The following is an 18059-nucleotide window of genomic DNA, read 5'->3' on the forward strand; positions in this document are numbered from 1 at the left end:
CAGAGAGGAAGCTCTGCCGCGGTTCCGTTCTGTGGATGCTGCAAGTTCTGCAGTCGACTCTTCGGGTAGCTTAAAGCTCGCAGCTGCTTTTGTGCACACCTCTAGCACATCTTCTAGTCAGTGCATATCTTCTCGGTACTAAACCTTCTCACTTCCACCCGGGGAGTTCCTTCCCCAGCGCGTCCCCTTTGTTCCAGGTTCCTCAATGGCTGTTATCTTGTTGGAAGTGCTTTTGGTAATTGTCTTTTGTTAGTAGAAGCAATCTATAACATGAGAAATGCATACAGATATTTCATATATCTCTTTATAACATGTCTGCCTCACAGATACTCAGTCAATGTTCAATAAATGAGTTTTGCTAATTCTTTAATAGGATATGAGGAACTTGCGACTTGCTTATAAGCAGGAAGAACAGAGTAAACTTGGGATATTTGAAAACCTCAACAAACTTGCATTTCCTCTTTCCAATGGGCAGGCAAGTACACCAAAATAAACCCTTTTTGTATGCCTTTGTGGGGGGGGGGCGGGCAAAAGTCATGTTTAATTAATTATTAAATAATTAATTAATTATTCCTTTTTTTCCAGAGGTTTCCTTTATCTCTTTCCTCTCTCTTTGTGACTAATATTAAGAAGTTTAAAATTTGTCCATTCTTTGTAATGATTAAGAAAAGTGCCAGTTTGTTGCTTCAAAATATACAGGTTAAATAGAAGTCTTACTATATTTAGTTCATGGCTGAATGAAAAGCTTTAATATTGGGCATATCATATAGCAAAGGAGCACTAACGTGTGTATTTTGTGGTTTTTGTATCCAGACACTCTTTGCATTCAGCTACAAAGAAAAATTTCCCATGAATGGGTGGAAAGTTTATGATCCTGTATCTGAATACAAGAGACAGGTAAAGTAAGGTCCTGATCAAACCGAAAATAGTGGGTTGAGCATCTTTCTCTTTTCTGACAGGCTAGAAATATAGTAGAGAAGAAACCATTAGAAACCAGTTTTGTGTAGGTATGACTTACGTAGCTTGTACGTTCTTCATCCCTGGGATGCCCCATTGTCCCAAGGCCAGTCCTTTGAGGCTGTTGCTGCTCAGCCTTTTTCCAGAGGGCAAGCGGAGTATGAGCACAAGGATTTAAAAAGCAAATCAACCAGATGGTTTTTATTAGATATTCTGGTGATGAGTTGATGAGTAAGGATCAAAACCAATGGCCTGAATTAGATTAAGTGTATGGGGAGACTACATCAGCCTGGTGTGGTGTTCCTGTGCTTAGAAGTCTTCAGTGCATTGTCAGGTTCAAGACAGTCCAATAAGATACTGTTTTCATGACATTTGATCTTTGTCTCCACTGTATGTTCAGTTGGTATTGCTTTCTGTAAATGTTTGCAGAAAGTTTCTGTGTCTCAAAAGCTCCATCCTTGGGAGCTTTGGACTATCACTCTATCTCTCAGTCAGCCTTGCTTCGCTGCCCACCAACAAACAAACAAACAGAAAGACAGGTGAATAAATGGGCAATAAAGAATCTATGAATAGGGACGCCTGGGTGGCTCAGTTGGTTGGACGACTGCCTTCGGCTCAGGTCATGATCCCGGAGTCCCGGAATCGAGTCCCGCATCAGGCTCCCAGCTCCATGGGGAGTCCGCTTCGCTCTCTGACCTTCTCCTCGCTCATGCTCTCTCTCACTGTTTCTCTATCAAATAAAGAAAGAAAGAAAGAAAGAAAGAAAGAAAGAAAGAAAGAAAGAATCTATGAATAAAAATATAAATTCTAATGGAAGAAAAGCATATAATAAAGAAGTTTAGATATCTGACTTCTACCTTTTGAATAAAGACAAAAAATTTTAAAAAATAACGCTCATTGCAATACTATGCTCATTCTTTATAGAAAACACAGCAAGAAATGTACAGGATTGGGATTCTAGTATGTGATATTTACCATTTTAAAATACGTTTGAAAAGTCTTCTGCTTCATTAAATTTTTAAAAATGGGTAAGAAATAGGTTTTGTTAGATAAACATATATTTAAACTTTTGAGTAGCAGTGAATGACAAATTATGAATGGATTTTAGGAGAAAATAAAAAATGGATGTGGTTCCCAGTTAGTACTTTCTGAAAATGCGAAAGTTTGCTCCCCCGCCCTTCTCTAACACCCTGCAGGGCTTGCCAAACGAGAGCTGGAAAATATCGAAAGTGAACAGTAACTATGAGCTCTGTGACACCTACCCTGCTGTCATTGTTGTGCCAACTAGTGTGAAAGATGATGACCTTTCAAAAGTGGCAGCCTTTCGAGCAAAAGGCAGAGTCCCGGTAAGTGATAAACATTGTCCCTTAGGCAGAAACCCAGACTGTACCTAGATCTAATGTGGAAGGGAGCAAGACAGAAAAAACTCTAGCGAACAAAACGGAAAGTAGAAAAATAGGCCTAAAACCCTCCCCAGGCAGCGGGGACCACCAGGGAGCAGCAAGAGGGGGCGCACGGCTGCCGCATTCACGGCGCCCTTCGCTGGTTTCGTCAGGGCGTCTTAGAGCCAAGACACCTGCTCAGACGCCGAGCGGCTCGCGGCGCCACCACCCGGAGCAGCGTAGTGGCCGGCAGGGGCCCGAGTGTTTCTCTTGAGGGACAGCCGCAGACGTGTGCTCTGAGGACAGTGAACGTGCGCGTCCCCCCCCCCCCCGTGGCACCCACCGTTCGCAGGGGCCGTGGGCATCGGGCCGAGAGTGCGCTCTGGCGGGACCCCCGTCCTCCGGCCGCCTGAGGACAGCGGGAGGTTTGGGAGCCCGGCTTGCCATCTCGCAAGAGCCTGTCCTCGCTTTGCCCTCATCCTGCCCCGTATGTGCGTGGGGACACGCAAGATGTTTTTAAATGAGGAGACAGAACGCATCATTCAAAATAGAAGTGGGGCTGGACATTAGTCGACTTTGACTTAGTTTCTGTTTTCCTTTGAGTCATGGAATCTGAGAGGTGCGAGGGATTCTTGGAGCTTATCTAGTCAGACTTCTTCCCGCCTGACGCAGCACCGAGTTCCAGAGCCACTGCCGTGCGGTGATGGGTTTCAGCCATCGCCTTGGAGGAGCGTGTGCAGATGAGGCCGTGCTTGAAAAGACAGCTTACTTTTACTGCCCGGCAATCAGGGCACGGCATTTTAGGAGCCGTACTAATGTTTGTTGCTTCCAAACGCTAGGTTTTGTCGTGGATCCATCCAGAAAGTCAGGCCACGATTACCCGTTGCAGCCAGCCACTGGTGGGTCCCAACGACAAACGCTGCAAAGAAGACGAAAAATACTTGCAAACGATCATGGACGCCAACGCGCAGTCCCACAAGCTTATCATCTTCGACGCCCGGCAGAACAGTGTCGCCGACACGAACAAGGTACGTTCTCAGTAGCGCTACGGAAGCGGCGGCTCTCCTGTCACACGCTGGCCATAGGTTGTCGTGCAGACCGGGCATTGCTCCCTCTGGAAGGGGGTCTCTCGGAGCAGCCCGCGGCTGGGCCTCGCTGGCCCACGGCCCGCGTGGCTGTGCGCGGCGCCTCTCTCATTGCTTCTCCGCCATCCTGTCTGCTGAATTGATTCAGCAAAGACCCAGAGAGAATTAGCCCCTAAAGAATTGAGTAAGACTTTTACTGAAATGATCTTGAGGCCCTTGGAAGTCCCTTTAACTCGAGACCTGGGGTGATTACTTGAATTCCTGTCCAGTCTGAAGCTCTGTCAGAACGGAGTCAGCTGTGCAAAAGCAGGCTTGCGTGCAGAGTTGTCCTGAATCGCATGCAGGAGTGTCCTCTGCGGACGCCTCCCGTTCGAGCCCCGCCCGCTGAGGGGGACGGGGCCCTTCATAGGCGGCCCCAGCGAAGAGGCCATGCCTCCAGCACCCACTCTGCATGTCGAAAATTCCTGCAGGCACGCATCCGGCAGTCGGAGGACCTGGCCCTCTCTGTGAGTCATTCACAGATCAGGAAGGTGGTGGCTGCCCTTTCCACCTCATACTTACTGGTAAAATGACACTTGGGTCACAAACAGGTAATGCGCGCCTACCTGGGGCAGGTGCGGGGGGAAATACCAAGACAGATACGGTGAGGTGCGTTCCTGCGGGACGTGTGGGCTCAGCATGCAGGGGGAGCCAGGAGAGGGCCTGGCGCTGACAAGGCCTCACGGAGGAGGTGGCATTAGAGCTGGCCGTGGGTGTGGAGCAGGAGGGGGCGGGCCCGGGCATCCAACGGTGTGCCAGAGCACACAACTCACAAGAATGGCAAGACACGTAGGGCTGTGGTCGCCGAGCCCACAGCCAGCCCGCCCGCACCCCCAGCAGCGCTTGGCAGTCTGTGTCTCTTGGCAGCTTGTGCCTCTTCCTTCTGTGGTGACTCGTCCATCGAGTACAGTCTCCAGTAAAGCCAGCCTCCTGCTGCCCCTGTCTCCCTCCTGAGAGAAGCCATCACATTCCATTTCAGAGTGCGCACAAGCCACCAGCCACGCCATTTCCCCTCGCTCCCTGGGTACTTGCTGTGTGTCACGTCTCTGGGGAGGGGCACACAGAGCAGCAGTCATGCGATCTGCCACATGGCCACCCAGTGTGGCATAGGGGAACACAGCATGTGCTCTGAGAGTAGAAGGGGCCCGCTTTCTTGCTCCGTGACCCTGGGCAGTGGCTACATCTCTCTAGACCACAATTGCCATGACAGCATGTGTGCTTCCCAGAGCGGGTGTGAAGGTCGTACTGTCCCAGAGAAAGCATTTGCTTCACGGTACATGTACTCTCTCCTGAGCCCAGAGTGAACGGCTCTGTCCACGTGACCATCATGACATCTCACTACCTGGGTCCCTCTCTCCGACCTGGCCAGCTCCGCCTCCTTCACTGGCTCCTCCTCCCCCGCCCCAACCTGCAAATGGTGGTGCTCCTTGACCTCCATCTGGAGTTCAAGCTGCTTTTGTAATTTGTGCCGCCTCCCTGGCCATCTCCCCCGATGCCATCACTCCAGACACTGTCTGCCTTGTGAGTCTGATACCCGAGTTTCCATTTCACCCTGATCCCTCTGGAAGTCGAGGCCGACTTTCCGTCCTGTGGTCAGGTGGACATCTCTGTTCAGCTCTCTCCCACGTAGTGACCCCCATGTATCCAACCCGGCCCGCACATGATGCTCGTAAGCTCACCACCCAGGTGGTCTGGCCGGGGCAGTGACCGGTGGTGCCAGTTACGGAGACGGGGAGGACATGGGCAGGATAGGAGTTTCCTGAGGCCCTGTACAAATTACCGCAAACTAGGTGGCTTAAAACAACACGTATTTATTGTCTGACAGTTCAGGAGGCCAGAAGTGTGAACTCGGCCCGGGTTGTGCTCCCTCCACGGGCTTCGGGGGAGACTCTGTTCCTGGCCACTCCTAGCTCCTGCTGGCCGCTCTGTGCGCAGAGCCGCGCGTGCGGGTCTCCCCCTCTGCCTTCCCGTGGCCTTCTCCTCTACGCGTCTGTGTCTCCCCTCCTCTCTTCTAAGGATGCCCGTGATGGCATTCAGGGCTTGCCTGATGTAATTCAGGATGGTCTCTTCATTTCAAGATCCTTGACTCGATGACCTCTGCAAAGACCCTTTTTCCAAAAAAGGTCACATTCATAGTCACCAAGATCTGCTGTAGGTCTCTTGGGGTGGGGTGCCATTTTTTCAGCCTGCCACGGGGCATCCTTCTCACTTAGTTCCCCATGCTCCCAGCTGGTGGGTCCTTAACCCCGTGAGTCCTTTTGCTTCTCTGCGTACTTCCTGTCACCACCACGGCACTGTCCCAGAGAAGGAAGATGCGTGAGAAGAGCCGCAGCCGGACATCCTACCAGCAAGGGCAGCTTTGCGCATGCTCGCACGTGAAGGAGCCAGAAGCAGGACACTGAACTGCACGTCCAGAATGGTTTTGTCTGTCGTGCTGTCGTGTCTAGGAACCAGGCAGGGGTGTTTATCTGGCCAAGTCCCTGTTAGCTCTTCTATATATGACAGCTCGTCTGCAACTGCAGACCCTTTACTTCTTCCTTTCCAATTTGGATGCCTTTTATTTCTTCCCGTTGGCTAATTTCCTGTCCAAAACCGCTAGTACCCTGTTGAATAGAAGCAGGGAAAGCAGTCATTCTTGTCCTGTTCCAGTTTGAGGGGGAAAGCTTGTAGTTCTTCATCACTGGGTATATTAGCTGTGGGCTCTTCATACATGCCCTTGTCAGGCTAAGGAAATTCCTTTCTGTTGTTGGTTTTTTGAATGGTTTTGTCATGGAAGGGCATTAGATTTTTGAAGGCCTTTTCTGTATCAGTTGAGATGATCATGTGTTTCTTTTTTCCTTCATTCTGCTAATGTGGTGCATTTCACTGACTGATTTTTATAATTGGCTGCTGTAGTGGGTTGCATAGTATCTCCCAGAAATTCATGTCTATCTGGAACCTCAGAAGATGACCTTATTCGGGAATAGAGCCTTTGCAGATGTAATCAGTGAAGAGGCGGCCATCCTGGAGTAGGGTGGGCCCTCAGTCCCGTGACTGCGGTCCTCAGAAGAAGGCCATGGAGAGACGCAGACCGAGGGAAGGTGGCCTGAGTTGGGGAGCTGAAGCTCCGAAGCTCAGAGAAAGTTTGGGTTGTTGGCTGAGATGGAGCCCAGTGCCATGATGGGTGGTGGTTGCAGGTGGGGGGTGGGCAGGGGCAAGGCTGCCAGAGGAGTCCAAGTCACGTAAGCCATCTGTGGAAAGCAGGAAAGGAACCCACAGAAGGAAGGGGTATGTGGTGGCAGGAGACCCCGATGAGGGGGAGGGTTCCTTGATGCCAGGCGAGGAGGAGCATCCCGCGGGAGAACTGGGTGGGAGAGGTGTCTTAGCCGAGCTGCTCCAACAAAGTATCAGTATCGGTATCATAGTGGCCTGTGAACAACAGACATTTATTTCTCACAGCTCTGGATGATGGGAAGCCCAAGGTCAGGGTCACAGCAGATCCCACGTCTGGCTTCTTACCATGTCTTCACACTGCCGAGAGCAGGAGGCCGCTGTCTTCTGTCTCTTCTTAGAAGGGTGCCGATGCCAGCACGAGGGCTCCACCCTCCTGACCTACCCGCCAAAAGGCTGCAGCTTCTGATCAGAAGCTGACAGCATCTTTTTGAAGATTAGGTCTTCGACATGTGAATTTTGTGGGGACGAAAATGTGCAGACCCTACAGGAGAGGTGTGTGTACTTCGGATTCGGAGAGCGAGGCGATCCTGTCCTGCCCCTTGGTACCTCCGGCCCTTGGGAGTTGCCCGCCCTCCAGGAGGCTTCCGCTCTCTCACCTGGGACCCCCTGCCACCGGCGACTGGCTGACTGATGGGCCGATGGCCTGCCAGGCCTTCCCCAGGCCCAGAACTGCTGCTGTGACACCAGGAAAACTGGAGTCCCTCCTTCGGCCGCTGCTCCCTGGGGGTGTTTGCGTCTCTTTCTCCCACGAGGGTTGGGGGATTAGCATTAATTGAGAAAACTGATTTTACTCAGCTAATTTAATTAGCATTTAATCTGCACGGCAGCCCTGTGAAGCTCTTGCAGCTGGGAAGGGCGGGGAGCCGAGAAGGTGGTGGGGCTGGGATTTCAAATCCCTTTTCCTTGACACCAGAGCCTGTGCCTTTCCCCCCCCCCCCGCCTACAGCACCAGCATCTTCGCTGCATGCTCTGCTGGTTTTTTATGAAAATAGAATTCTGCCGCGGAGGTAGGACTGTGCTCTGGGCGCCTTTGTCGGTGGTGCGTGTTGCAGTTTCACTGACGTGGAAGCGTGTTCTAGAATTCCATGGGGTGACCCGAGGTAAAGCCGGAGTTCAAGTACACCCACTGCCCATTCGCGTGCCGGTCACACTGGCCATTTGCGGACGTTCCCTCCTGCGTCGCCCCCACCACTGGGAGCTGGTGACGGGGCTCTCGGCCACACGCAGCCCACTCCTCCCCAGAACCACTTCCCAGCTGAGTGCTAGATGTAGCCTGGCTTCTTGGCCCTCTGTGCTTGGGGGCCCGGGCCCCAGGCGCCCCCACCCCCGGCTCCCTGTGCTCCAGCTGGTCCTAGCCTCCTGCCACCGTCCTGCCGGCTGCCCTCCAGCTGACAGCTCGGCTCAGTTCTGTTCTCCCGCCTCCTCAGCGCTGCGGGCTGAACGTTCCCTGAGGATGGAGGGCTCGCAGCGCGCGGGCTGGAGCCACTCCAGACTCCTGCTGGAATTCTCCAGCCTCAGCTGGGCCCTCAGTGGTGCTTGCAAGTCCCTCCTCCCCAGCCCCAGGCTCCCGGAGGCCACTCGGGCCCCATTATGACTTTTTTGTCATGTGCGAGCCTGCCCCAGCCCCTCCGTCGCAGGCCCTGACGTGCGGAGGACAGAGCAACCCTCGGCCGCCAGACCTGGAAGCCGCCTCGTGCTGCCGTCCGTAACCCTCCGGTCCGGCCATAAGCAAGCACCCCCTCCAGCCACGGTCACTGCTCCCGTCCAGCTGGCCCCATCGTTGTCCTGCCACTTCGCGACAGGCCTCTGGGAGCACCCCCCATTCGCTGGGTCCGCGCGCCTGCGAGGCCCGCCTGGCCCGCGCGGCCGCCCCGTGCTTGCTGGCCCGGAGTGCAGCTGTGTTCTTCACTTCTTTCCTTTGACTTCCCAAGCTTCAGGTAGTTCGGCACTCTTTCCTTTTCAAAAAGCCTTTCCTTTTTTTCTTTTTCCTCTCTTCTCTGGCAGCTCTTCTCAGTCTCCTTTGCTTTGTGTGTCTTACATGTTGGCCTTTTCCAGGCTTCCAGCCTCCGCTTCTCTCTTGGCTCACCTGCTGACCTTGAGCATGGTATGCCCGACCCCTGTGGTCTGATTTCCTCCAGAGGCCAGTGACTTTGTCTTGGTAGCCACGGCCCAGACCTGGCTCTGAGCTCCTGACCCGCTGCGGGCAGACCTCCATACTTACATTCCTCCCGGGCACCTTGCGCTCACTACGGCGAAAGCGGAGTCCTCTGTTCCCTCTGCGAGTGCCTGTATCTCCGCAAAGGATACCGCTGCCTCTTGGGGTGCCCGGCCTGGCCTGGAATCCTGGGTGTCACTGTGCTACCTACTTCCGTTGCTCCACTCAGCCACTGAGTGTTGCCCCTTAAATAGCTCCAGTCCGCCTTGTCTGTCTTGTCTTGCTGCCTCTACCACGATTCCCTCAGCCAGATGAGTGCCCGTCTCTGAGCTGGTCTCCCTACGGGAGGTTGCACCCTCCTCCAGGCCCTTCCGCCTAGCACAGCCGTGGTGATGCCGCAGCGCAAGTCCGATGGCGCTGTCGCCACACTCGTCTGTGCTCCGGCTGCCTCCCTGCACCTGCACATCCGCGAGGCCCAGCCCTGGGCCACCATCTGGCCGCCTCCCCATTGGCTCAGCTGCGCGCCTGCCTGTCAGCGAGCCGCGTCCTTGGCCGCGTCCGGGTAGCTGCACACCATGGCCCCTCTGCCCTGTGTTCTTGACCTTCCTCCCCACGGCAGAACTTCCCCGACGGGTGTTCTCTTGTCGCGCAGACGTCTGCTCTGTCCCCCTGGCAGCCTCCCAGGCCTGGTCATGTGCCCCCGGTGCCCCCTGTGCTCTCCAGCAGAGGACTTGCCTCCCTCAGCCTGTGCCGCACATGTCCCTCTCCTCACCCCTCTACCCCACCAGACTGGGAGTGCCTTGAGGACCAGGGTCTCCACTTGTCACGCCAGTATTTAGCTTAGGGCTGAGCATTAATATCCACGTGCTAAGTGGTGGGAGACAGAATGAAGGATGTGGTCTTTGGGTTCACAGATACATTTATTACGTTTTTGGAGATAAAATTCATATGACATTAATCTGGCTATTTTATCTGTCCCAAAGTTTATGAGTCGGTGACTTCTGGTATATTCACAATGTTGTGCAGCAACCCCTTCTAACTCCAGAATGCTTTCGTGGCCCTAAATAGAAACCCTGTGTCCACTGGCAGCTGCCGCCCATTCTCGCCCCCTCCCCCTCCAGCTCCCACCAACCGCTAATTTACTTTCTGTCTGTATAGATTTCCTTGTCCTGGACCTTTCATGCAATGGAATCATACAACATACAGTCTCTGGGGCCTGGATTCTGTCCCTCTGTGTGAGGTTTCCAAGGTTCACTCCTATGGCAGCGTGTACCGGCACTCACTTCCTTTGACTGCAGAATGTTCCACTGTGTGGAGAGAGCACGTTTTGTCTGTCCACTCGTCCGCTGCTGGGCAAGTGGGTTCCTTCCACTTTCTGGCTATGGCAAATCATGCTGCTGTGGTCTTTTCATTTGCGTTTTGTTTTACTGAAATTCCTTAAACCTCCTTGTTTGGGATTTATAGATTATTATACAGAAATTTTTGTGTCAGTACAACTGTTTCTGTTCAGACAGATGGCTCTAGCAGAACCTTTAAAAATCTAACTTGCCTTGAGTAAGATCCAGTTGTTAAAGGTTCAAAACCTGATGATGAGTGCTGGAGAGTTGTTAGGGGTTGAATTGTGTCTCCATAAATAACTATGCCGAAGACCTAGAAGGTGAGTGAACTGTGGCCTCATTTTGAAATGAGGTCTTTATAGATGTGATCCAGTCACAGTGAGGTCCTGTTGAATTAGGGTGGGCTGTAATCCAGTCTGACTTGGGTCCTTAGAAGGAGAGAAGAGACAGACATGAGGTGAAGGCCATGGGATGATGAGGCAGAGATTTGAGTGACGTGTCTGTAAACCAGGACCACTTGGGGGCTACCAGAAGCTCGAAGAAGCAACGACGAGTCTTCCCCAAGGGGCTTCTGAGGGAGCACGGCCCTGCCAGTACCTTGATTTTGGCTCCAGAACTGTGAGGGGACATTTCTGTTTTAAGCTGCTTACTATGTGGTGCTTTGTGCCAGGAGCTGGGGCAAGTCCTCCGAGGGTTAGGAGGGTTATTTTACACAAAGGGGCCTGTTGTGTCCTTAATGGTCTCTTTCTGATAACACCAGAAACAGTGGAAGTGTGAACTCAGACACAGCGCTGTATGTGTTTTGTTCCTCACAGGCCAAGGGCGGAGGGTACGAAAGTGAAAGCGCTTACCCCAACGCGGAGCTCGTGTTCTTGGAGATCCACAACATCCACGTGATGAGAGAGTCCCTGCGCAAACTGAAGGAGATCGTGTACCCTTCCATTGATGAGGCACGGTGGCTCTCCAGCGTGGACGGCACGCACTGGCTGGAGTATATACGGGTGAGGAGGGCTGGTCCTTGGCATGCTTCCCGGTCCAGATCTCCTGCGCACCTGCCGTAGGTCTGTGCGTCCACGCGGTTTCCCAACACTGTGCAGAAGCACAGCTTTGCGGTGTAGGCAGCATTCAGACTGTGGTCTCTGTCGAGGGATACTGCTTGCCTCAGTCCGGTTTGGAACGTACTTTGTGGCCCTGTAGTAAGCGAGTGCACTTGCCGTGGTCATTTTCCTTGGTGTAAGGTGTCCCCGCCCCCAGCGCTGATGTCCCTGCGTCGCCTCACTGGATTGCATTGTTTGGTTTATTGACCTGAACTTCTAACATTCTCCGCAGAACTGTTTTTGCTGTCCTAGAAATTAAACGTTGCCTGCTCTAACGTGCCTTCTTTCCCGAAGATGCTTCTTGCTGGGGCCGTAAGGATCGCCGATAAGATCGAGTCTGGGAAAACGTCGGTGCTGGTGCACTGCAGCGACGGCTGGGACCGGACCGCGCAGCTGACGTCCCTGGCCATGCTGATGCTGGACAGCTACTACCGCACCATTAAAGGCTTCGAGGTGCTCGTAGAAAAGGAGTGGATAAGCTTCGGACATAGGTTTGCGCTGGTAAGCTGAGACCGTGAGGTCAATTCCTGACTTGTTTTGTTCTAGCCTATGCATGTGTGTGTCACATACAACACGCACACACACACACACACACACACGCGTGTGCGTTTTCTGCTCTGTGTCAGACCTGAATCACCGTAATAGAATTCTGTGGACCTCAGCATGGTATGATTTTGGTAGGGCACTCTTTTTTTTTTTTTTTCAACAATTTTTTTAGTGTAGATATCTTTCTTTTTTAAATAAATAAGGTAAAATTCATATAACAGAATTAATCTTAAGGCATATAGTTCGGTGACATTTAGTGCATTCACAGTGTTGTACCAGCACCAGTTCTGTCTAGTTCCAGAACGTTTCTTCGGCCCCTGAAAGGAAACCCTGTACCCATTAAGTAGTCCTTCCTCATCTCCCCCTCCTCCAGCCCCTGACAGCCACTTTCTGTCTTTCTCGTCTTTCTCAAGTTGCCTGTTCTAGGTGCCTCCTGTAAATGGAATCATAGCGTTTGTCTTTCTGTGACTGGCTTATTTCTCTAAACACAGTTTTTAAGGTTTATCCATTACGTAGCATATATAAAAACTTCGTTCCTTTTCATACCTGACCAGTATTCCCTTTGCTTATCCATTCCTGTTGGTGGACACTTGGATTATTCCCACCAGTTGGCTCTTGTGACTAATGCTGCTGTAAACGTTGGTAGCTTTTGCCACGCGGACTACCACAAACCGAGGAGCTTAGCCAGTAACAACGTATAGTCTCCCGGTTCCGGAGCCTGGACATCCAGGATCCAGGTGCTGGCCAGGTTGGTCTGTCCTGAACCGTGTCTTCTCGGCTCGTGCGTGGCCGCCTTCTCCCCCTATGCTCACACGGCCTTTTCTCTGGGTGCACCTTGCTGGTGCCTCTCGCGTTCGAATTGCTTCTCCTTAAAAGGACACCGGTCAGGCTTCCATCTTCCTTCTAATCACCTCTCATAGACCCCATCTTCAGATACAGTCCAATTCTGAGGCCCGGGGGGTCAGGGCTCCAGTGTAGGGATTGGGGCAGTACACAGTTCAGCCTGCGACGGCCGCCTTCACACTGGGGACACTCCTAGGAGTGGGATCGCTGGGTCGCCTGGTGGCCATTCTTGGGCTGCCATTTGCATTTAGTCTGAATGGCTGTTCGTTCCTGCTCTTTCCCAGTCATTGCGCCACTGGGGCTTCATCTTAACTGTGCCTCATTCAGACCCGCTCAGAGCAGGAGGGTGGGCTGTGCGTGTGGGGGCGCTTCCGTGGCTCCCACCATGGGGGTCCCGAGTACATTGGCCGTGAGGAGAGCCTGTGAGCCACATGCCCTTCAGGGGCCGTTGTCCGAGCCGCCCCTGCACCATGCCCCTTCCCTCTCTGCACCTCGATGCCCTTCTTGGAGGTGGAGCGTTGTGCAGCCCCATTCCTTCATCCTGCCTCTGACCCGCCTCCATGCCCCTCTCGCCTAGATGGGTCCCACTGGCCGTAGGAACGTGCCGTTCTTTATCGCACCTGGAAACCTGCTTTCCCTTGACTCTGCTTCCCCTCCAGCTGTCTGTCACTGCAGAGATCTGCTCCCTTCACGACAGCTGCCCTGTGCTCACTTGGGCCAGGCTTCCTCCTCCCGACACCCACCCCGGCCTGAAACCGCACACCCCAGCCGCCAGTCCCAGTCAAGCCTTCTCTTATTTGGCCTGAGCAATTGATGCTGTTGCTCCTTCCCTATTTCTGGAAACTTGCTTCCCTTAGCTTCTAGATCTGCACAGCCTTTTGAATGTCCTGCTATCTCCTAGTCCTCCCTCTCTCCCCGCCCTCTTCGTGTTGGGGTGCCCCAGGGCTCAGTCGGCAGAGTGCTCCTCTTCTCTGTGCTTAACACCGTAGTAGTGATCGCGACTGGTCCCACGTCCTTAAACACGTTCAAATCTGTCGCAGTGCCACTGATGCCCCCTTCATTCCGGCCTGCCCATCTCCCTTGGGGCTGTGCTGGCAGCCTCCTAACTAGTTTCTTTGTCACCCGCCCCTTCCAATCCAGTGTCCTCACTGCGGCCAGACGGAGCGTTCCAAGACGCAGATCTCATGCTGCGCAGAACCCTCTGAGCTTTCCTGTGGCCCATGCGGTTGTGGGCAAACTCCTCAACTCAGCCTTTGAGGCCCTCGGTCATCTGGCCTAGTCCAGCCTTGTCTCGCCTCCCTCCCTTGCCTCATGCCCGGATGCCTCTGGTGCTGTTGGTATCCCCCACCATGCTCCCACTGCTTCTACTGCGGTGCGGCCCTGGCCAGCTGGGAAGCAGGTACCCCCCTCTGTCCGTGAAGGGTTATCTGAAGTGAGACCTGCTCCCCTGCCCCACCCGAGGTTGGCTCTTGTTCGGTCGCGGCCCCGCCATACCCATTCCAGACTTGGAAGCCCTGGGCACGTTTCAGTGCCTTTGGTGTTAACAGGTCTTTCTCCCACGACTACACTGCAAGTGAATTATTTGTTCAGCCCGGGTACCATGTCTCATTTGTATTAGTATCTCATGTGTGTAGCCAAGAGTATGGCCTCTGTGGGAGAGCAGCACATGTCCCCAAACTCCCAAGGGCCAGGCAAGATGCCTTGCGTACACCAGAGGAATTCAGTGAGCAGCTGTTAAAAGAATGAATCTTAAATTGCGAGCAGCCGTGCAAAACCATTCCCAAGGTGCCTTCAACACTGAAGAGCAGGTTCTACAGATTATCTTGTAAAGGGGAAGTGCAGAGATAAGGCCACTTCTGCAGCTGCTGTGGAAAACAGTACGGCAGTTCCTCAAACAAATAAAAATAGAGCTACCCTGTGACCCGGCAATTCTGCTTCTGGGGATACACCCAAAAGAAGTGAAAACAGACTCGGATACTTGCACACCCACGCGTACAAGCAGTGTTGTTCATAGGAGCCCAGAGGTAGGAGCAGCCCCGGTGTCCATCGACAGATGCATGCGTACACAGAATGTAGTCTGTCCATACAATGGACGTGTCACTCAGCTCAAAGAGGGAAGGAATTTCTGACACATTCTACAATACAGATGAACCTTGAGGACCTTCTGCTGAGTGAAAGAAGCCAGTCACAACAGGACAGATACTGTAGAAGTCCACTTATAAGAGGGAACAAGAGCAGTCACATGCACAGGGACAGAAAGTACACAGGTGGCGGCAGGGTGGGGAGACATGGAGTGAACGGATTGGAAAGATGGACGGTGGGGTTGGCTCCCTGCACTGAGCGTACTTGATCCACACCATGTGCACAAACTGGTTAAGGTGGCCCATTTCATGTTCTGTATGTTTCACCACAATTGAAAACCAGTAAGACCCAACTACTGTAACTGTGAGGTCTGGATTTCCTCGTTTCTATGTCTCTCCTGCTGGCAGTTTCCTAGACCCAGTACTTCTCGTGCTTTCTATGTAGTAGTTGCATTGTATCTTTGGAATGTCTCCTTCTCATCCTTTTGCTTCGTCACCAGAGTATTTGAGCCTTCTCTTCGAATGCTCACTCTCGAACTGTTTTTTAATGTGACGTTTCCAATGTTTTGTCATGTTTGTTTTTTAAGTTCTTTTATCAGGAATCCATGAGTAGCTCTACAACACTGAAAGGTGTGAAACGCACTGTTGATTATCAAGTATGGCTCAGAAATGGGCTGCCTTGAGCAAGGACTCCCCCTTACCATTTCAAGTGTGGGATTTGGGGGGCTCTCTGAGTCCTGTAGAATTGGTTAAAACGTATAGATTATTATTTGATTCTCAGACTTCCTGACATTTCGGAAAACTGGGAAGACCTGTTTTTCCATCTGTGGAGGAAATGGCCACCGTAATGTGCTTTCTGAGCGGCTAATCGGTAGTCCTACGTTGACACTGTGCACTTGGTGCTGTGGCCTGGCCTGACCCTAGCATTGGGACTGAAACGTTTACTGGCCAATTGCTTATAACTTCTTGATCTCCACTATTTTAAAGTGAAATTATAAAAGTCAACACATACCAGTACAGTACCTTGAAGTTGTGTTTCCTGTTAGGTCTTGGGACCTAGAGATGACACCTAATGCTTGCCACTAGGCAACTTGAAGTGACTTTTGAGAGCACTGTGGCATGCGTTCACATGCTTCACGTCTCATTTGTTCTCAGAGAGTGGGCCACGGCGACGACAACCACGCCGACGCTGACCGGTCCCCCATATTTCTCCAGTTCATTGACTGTGTTTGGCAGATGACAAGACAGGTAAGAAATTTCAAGGATATTTCTGACTGAAAATTGAAGATTAGATAAATATTTATGTTCGTTCAAAATGAACACACGTGTATGTGTGTAAAAATAGGACCCCTTCTGTTATTTAACTCGGGTTGATTCTAATTCACTTAGAAGTATAAGCAGAAAATTAGAGACTATCATTTCTCACCAAAAGTTCCTGTTCTTGTGCAAATGCTTTTGTCAGTCTTCTGTCCACCAGCTCTGCCGACCAAGGCCTTGCTTCTGCCATTCTGCTGCTCGTGCTCCCTTTCTGTCTGGGTGAAGAGGCACAGTCCCCTGCTGAGCAGGCCAAGTGTTTGAAACAGGGATGTGACAGAACTGACAGCAGGGAGGGATGCCGGCCCTGGGAACCCAGGAGTCTGCGTGCCTGGCCTGGGCCCCCATGGCCCCGCGGCAGTGCCGCCGAGGGCAGGGAATGTCTGGGAAGCAGAGGTGGGTAGGAGGTTACTGGTGCTTAGTTTCCAAACCCCAGTGCACAGGGCCCCAGTATGCAAGGTGGCCATGCAGGGGTTCCCCCTTCCCTAAGTGTATTGGGCCTCCATGGTTTCAGTTTAAAGCAGGCCCTGAGGCCTATGCTGTTTATTCCCTGGTCTCCTAACACCTGAGCCCAAGTTTGGGGTCTTATCCTCAGGATAGGAGATCAAGCCAGAGCGGCAGGGACAAAGTGGCATACAGAGCGGTAGGGTGGAGAGAATGAGGCAGAGAGAGAGAGAGCCGCACAGAGCCACACACACAGGTACAGAGAGAGACAGTCACCTAGAGACCTAGATGGAGAGAATAGAAAACAGGCAGTCGCCCCAGAGCCTGTACAGGGACAGAGTCAGAGGGTGGAGAGCCATGGCCTGGGTGCTCTCCTTCCTCCTGGCCCGGAGGTCTGGCCTTGGCTGCCTTAGTCAGGGGAAGAGGGCCAGCTGGAAGACTGCTGGCGACCTCTAGTGCCTCTGTCAGCAGCCATGGCGCTCACGACAGCCTATCAGCAGCCATGGCGCTCATGACAGCCTCCTGACCACATTATTACCATCACCCCAGGATCTTTTCAAAGGATCTCTGCTTTCTAAGCCCGGGAAGTCAGATGTACGACTATCTGTGAAATCCCTGACCGTGCACCACTCTTAGTGGTGGGGGGCGGCAGTGGGCAGGAGAGAGGCTGAGCCCACTCTGGTGCACTGCTGCCCCACTGCCTCTCGGCCCAGACCCCTTCCAGCAGCAAGTGCTCAGGAGCCATCTGGGGGACCCCTGCCTCACTGTGTACCTGTGAACACTGTCAGCGCCTGGAAACTTTTAAAGGTGCACATGCTTGGGCCCCCTTCCTTGCACACCCTTCCTCCTGTGGGCCGAGGGAGAAGCCCGGATATATGTCATTCTGGAACATTCCCTGTGTGCATTCTGAGGTGCCAGTGAGGCAGAAGACCAGCCTCCATACGACAGGCCCCATCCTGCCGCAGTCCCGGGGCCGGTAGCCTCAGCTTCCCCTGGGCACGGAGAGATGAAAATTCTCAGGCCTGCCCAGAGCTGCTGACACTGGAGGGCGGGTGGCTCTGGGTGTGGGGGTATTACTAAAACGCAGTCTGATTTGTGAGTCTGCATGCCTCATGGATCTCAGTACCAAGGATCTAGAGAGAGCAGGCATGCTTTCAGAAATAAGAAAAAGGGGGGGGGCGGGGTTGAGTTCTGATCAGCTAGCGGAGACCCTCCCAGAGTCCTTGGGACTTAGACCTTCCTCTTACTTTTAGGCCCAGCTTCCCCAGACTGATGGGGCTCTCGTGTTTTCCAGGCACCAGGTCACACACGATTCAGAGCAGCCATTTGGAGGGCTGGTGGGGGTGGAGGGGCGTTTCAGAGGTGGGCACCGGTGGGATGAGTGACGGATGGCAGTGAACACACACTCAGAAAGCACGGAGGCCGGCCAGGGGTCATACTGTTATGTAGCCCCGTGAACTTCTTGCTGTTTGTATTAACTCAGCCAATAACAAAATTAAATGATGGTTACATTCAGGTTAAAACAAAAAAGTATAAAATGCATTTTAGAAAAATTGTGTAACAAGG

The 18059-nt window shown here is 52.7% G+C and overlaps 1 protein-coding gene across 6 annotated transcripts in view; it reads left to right on the top strand.

The window, feature by feature from the left end:
- MTMR1 (myotubularin related protein 1) overlaps positions 1-18059 on the top strand; it is a 57042-nt gene that overhangs the window by 26609 nt on the left and 12374 nt on the right. For all 6 annotated transcript variants that reach the window (XM_059156542.1, XM_059156543.1, XM_059156547.1 and 3 more), the window contains 7 exons: positions 374-475; positions 814-897; positions 2154-2303; positions 3179-3367; positions 10984-11169; positions 11560-11766; positions 15891-15983. In XM_059156542.1, coding sequence (XP_059012525.1) covers positions 374-475; positions 814-897; positions 2154-2303; positions 3179-3367; positions 10984-11169; positions 11560-11766; positions 15891-15983 — 1011 coding nt within the window. The remainder of the gene's footprint in view (positions 1-373; positions 476-813; positions 898-2153; positions 2304-3178; positions 3368-10983; positions 11170-11559; positions 11767-15890; positions 15984-18059) is intronic.

The sequence above is a fragment of the Mustela lutreola genome, chromosome X, assembly GCF_030435805.1.
Source record: "Mustela lutreola isolate mMusLut2 chromosome X, mMusLut2.pri, whole genome shotgun sequence".
Lineage (NCBI taxonomy): Eukaryota > Metazoa > Chordata > Mammalia > Carnivora > Mustelidae > Mustela > Mustela lutreola.